The 2,955-nt window shown below is 60.3% G+C and overlaps 1 protein-coding gene across 1 annotated transcript in view; it reads right to left on the bottom strand.

Moving 5' to 3' along the window:
* Positions 1 to 2,955, bottom strand: part of FBF1 (Fas (TNFRSF6) binding factor 1) — a 21,718-nt gene that overhangs the window by 3,059 nt on the left and 15,704 nt on the right. Inside the window, exons 22-29 of the mRNA XM_010856187.1 lie at positions 2,776 to 2,883; positions 2,547 to 2,686; positions 2,341 to 2,459; positions 1,285 to 1,407; positions 1,015 to 1,200; positions 419 to 595; positions 202 to 339; positions 7 to 99 (exon numbers count right to left, since the gene is read on the bottom strand). Coding sequence (XP_010854489.1) covers positions 7 to 99; positions 202 to 339; positions 419 to 595; positions 1,015 to 1,200; positions 1,285 to 1,407; positions 2,341 to 2,459; positions 2,547 to 2,686; positions 2,776 to 2,883 — 1,084 coding nt within the window. The remainder of the gene's footprint in view (positions 1 to 6; positions 100 to 201; positions 340 to 418; positions 596 to 1,014; positions 1,201 to 1,284; positions 1,408 to 2,340; positions 2,460 to 2,546; positions 2,687 to 2,775; positions 2,884 to 2,955) is intronic.

Genomic DNA, 2,955 nt, shown 5'->3' on the forward strand with positions numbered 1-2,955 from the left:
GGGATCCTGGGCCCTGGAGAGCAGCCCCACTGGGCTGGAGGGCAGGTCCTGTCGGACACGATCCAGCTGCAGCCGCTGCTGGGCCAGACTCAGATGCTCCTGTCCCGGGCCCAGAGAGGAGGACACCGCAGTGAGGGCAGAAGGTGGGGGAGGGGTCCTGGGGAGGGGTGCTGGGGGCAGAGCCTCTGGGAGGCGCCTTGCCTGGTGCATGTGGTGCTCCTGCTGCCGCAGCCGCTCTTGCTGCTCCTGCACCAGCTGCAGCCGGGCCTGCTGCTCCGACTGCAGCTGCCGGGCGTCACGCAGGGCCCGCTCCCCATCCTCGTACTTCTTCGAGGCCACCTGTGGGGAGCCCGGCTGGGTCAGCTGGGCTGGCAGAGGTCAGCATGCCGCCCCCCACCCCCCGGCTGCACCGTGGCACCTGGCTCATGTTCTCCACGTCCTCCGCACGCAGCCTGATGCGTTGGGCAGCGGCACTGACCCTCTCCTTCTCCATACGCAGCTCCTGCCGCTCCCGCTCGACGGCCTCCCTCTCGGCTGCCAGCTGGTCCTCTTTGGCCCGGAGCTCACTGGCCCTGATCTTCAGCTCTGCCTGCTCCTGGAGATGGCAAAGCCTGGCTGCATTCTCCTTCCTGGAGTTGAACTGGGCTCTGGGGACCCACAGGTCACCCTGCCTCATTGCTGGGGCTGAACTCCACCCTGACTCTGGGAGGAGGTGGCGGGAGACCTGGGGCCAAACCCCAGGCTCAATTTCTCTGAATCCATTTCTTCATTTCTAGAATATCTAAGTCATGGGAACGTGATGAGGATTAAAAGAGCAAATGAGTATAAAGAAGCAGTAAAAGCAAGTTGTTACTATGATGATTGTGGTTGTTTCAATTCTGCAGTGGTGACTCATTACCGCTGCGTGCTTTCTGAAGCTGACCATCCTGAGGAGGATCAGACTGTGAGGGCCAGGGTGGGGAGAGAGGCAGGGCTGTGCGGGGTTCCCACCGTCCGGGAGGCTCTGGGTCCTACCTTGGCCAGGCTGATGAGTGTGCCCTCCCGCTGGGTGTCCACCTGCAGCGCCCGCTCCGCCTCGCGCTCGGCCCGCTCCTTACTCAGCTTCTGTTGGGCGAAGAACTCGGCCCACTCGGCCGCCAGGCGCCGCCGCTCCTCCCCGCACTTGTGCATGACGGACTTCTGCTCCTCCAGCAAGGCACTCTGGGGCGAGGGGGCGAGGGCCCCGGTGAGCATCCCTGGGCCTGATGGCAGGGACGCAGCCAAACGTGGTGCATCTGGACTCACCTTGGCCCTCTCCAGCTCCTCCCGCTCCATGGCTATCTGCTGGACCATGACCTTCCTCTGCTCCTCCAGAGCGCGCTGTGCCGCCTCGGCCTTGGACTGCTCGGCATGCACCCGCCAGCGTTCCTGCAGGCCCGGCAGGGTCAGGGCTGAGCGCTCCAGCCCCTGGAGGCTCCACCAGCTCCCAAGACAGGCCTGAATGCTCCTCGGGGAGCTGGGCAAACCACCCTCATCTGGCTTTTCCCACGCTATGCCACAAACACCGCCTTTCCTGAGCAGTAAAAATGGGAAGGAGCCTGGGGACTGGTTTGAGGCAGGCACTGAGTCAAGCGCTGACAGGGCTGAATAAACATGGTTCAGGATATAAAAACATCTGTGTCCACATACTGACAGGTCTATAGGGTATCTGTGATGTCATCAGTGGCTACCTCGGGCTACTGGATAATTTTTCTTTACTGTTGCCAGTTATTTTAATTTTTTCAATGAAACGTATCATCTTAGAACTTTGTACAAAAAAAGAAAAGGTTATTACTATTTCTGAATTCATCAAATATTTACTGTATCAATTCTCTCAGGAATTGCTTTTTGGTTTGGTAGGGGTCAATGGGAGTTGTTTTTTTCCCACAAGTGCAGCCAATTGTTTTCACCACTTATTAGATTATATCCAATTTGCCTGTCCTTGCACTGGGCCATGCTAATCTTGTCTATGTCATTCCAATTTTAGCACATGTGCTGCTGAAACAAGCACAAAAGGGCATGATTTTTTAAAAGCACAAAGCCTGCTCTTATAGATGCAAGAGATGAAGGAAGTTTAAAGACAGCTCAGGAGACAAGAGCATTTCTCCCAAAGGCACATCAGTGATGGCATCAGTGATGAGCAGGTAGGGGCTGGACGGGGTGGGCTGGGGGCACTTCTGGAGGCTGGGGAGGTGGGAGTCCCTGCAAAGGCAGGAAGGGGCAGAAGAGACAAAGAAAAGCACGGAGGAGGCCAGGGCAGAGTACAGCTGCCCAGTGCCGGGTAGACAGGCCCCGAAGCAGGGGCAGGAGGATGGGCCCTACCTGCTCCAGCAGCCGGCTTTGCTCGCCCAGGCGTGCCTCCATTTTCCCGATGACCTCCTGGAGCCGACTCCGCTCTTCCTCCATGTCCCGCTGCTGCTGGCTCAGCCTCTCCTGCAGCGCTGGAGGTGGCCCACAGGGTGCTCACTGCCCACCCACCTGCCTTCCCGTCGGCAGGGACAGGACGGAGGAGCCCGGGGCCCCAGTACCTTGGAGCTGCTTGTCCTGCTGCCGGATCCCCAGCTCCCGCTCCTGGGAGGTGCTGAGGTGTGAGGCCTCCAGGCGGGAGGACAGCTCGTGCAGGCTGCTGGAGAACGTCTCCATCTGCTCGATGATGCCGTTCAGGGACCTGGGGTGCAGGGGGCGGGGCTTGGGTCATGAAGGCCTGGTCCTCCAGCCCCGCCCTGCTGGGGGAGCAGAGCCTGATGGCAAGCCTACCGTGTGTGGGAGGTGGCGCTGGTCACGGCGTCGATCTCCCGGTCCTTCAGCAGCTTCAGCCGCTGCAACTGCTCCTCGTGGTCCTTGCGCATCTCCAGGATGGAGGCCCTAGGGGATGGGGTCGGGGGGAGGGCAGCGCAGTGAACACCCTGGGTGGCTCCATCCGGGAGGGGGCTGCTC

The sequence above is a fragment of the Bison bison genome, unplaced genomic scaffold (assembly GCF_000754665.1).
Source record: "Bison bison bison isolate TAMUID 2011002044 unplaced genomic scaffold, Bison_UMD1.0 scf7180017864371, whole genome shotgun sequence".
NCBI classification, from domain to species: domain Eukaryota; kingdom Metazoa; phylum Chordata; class Mammalia; order Artiodactyla; family Bovidae; genus Bison; species Bison bison.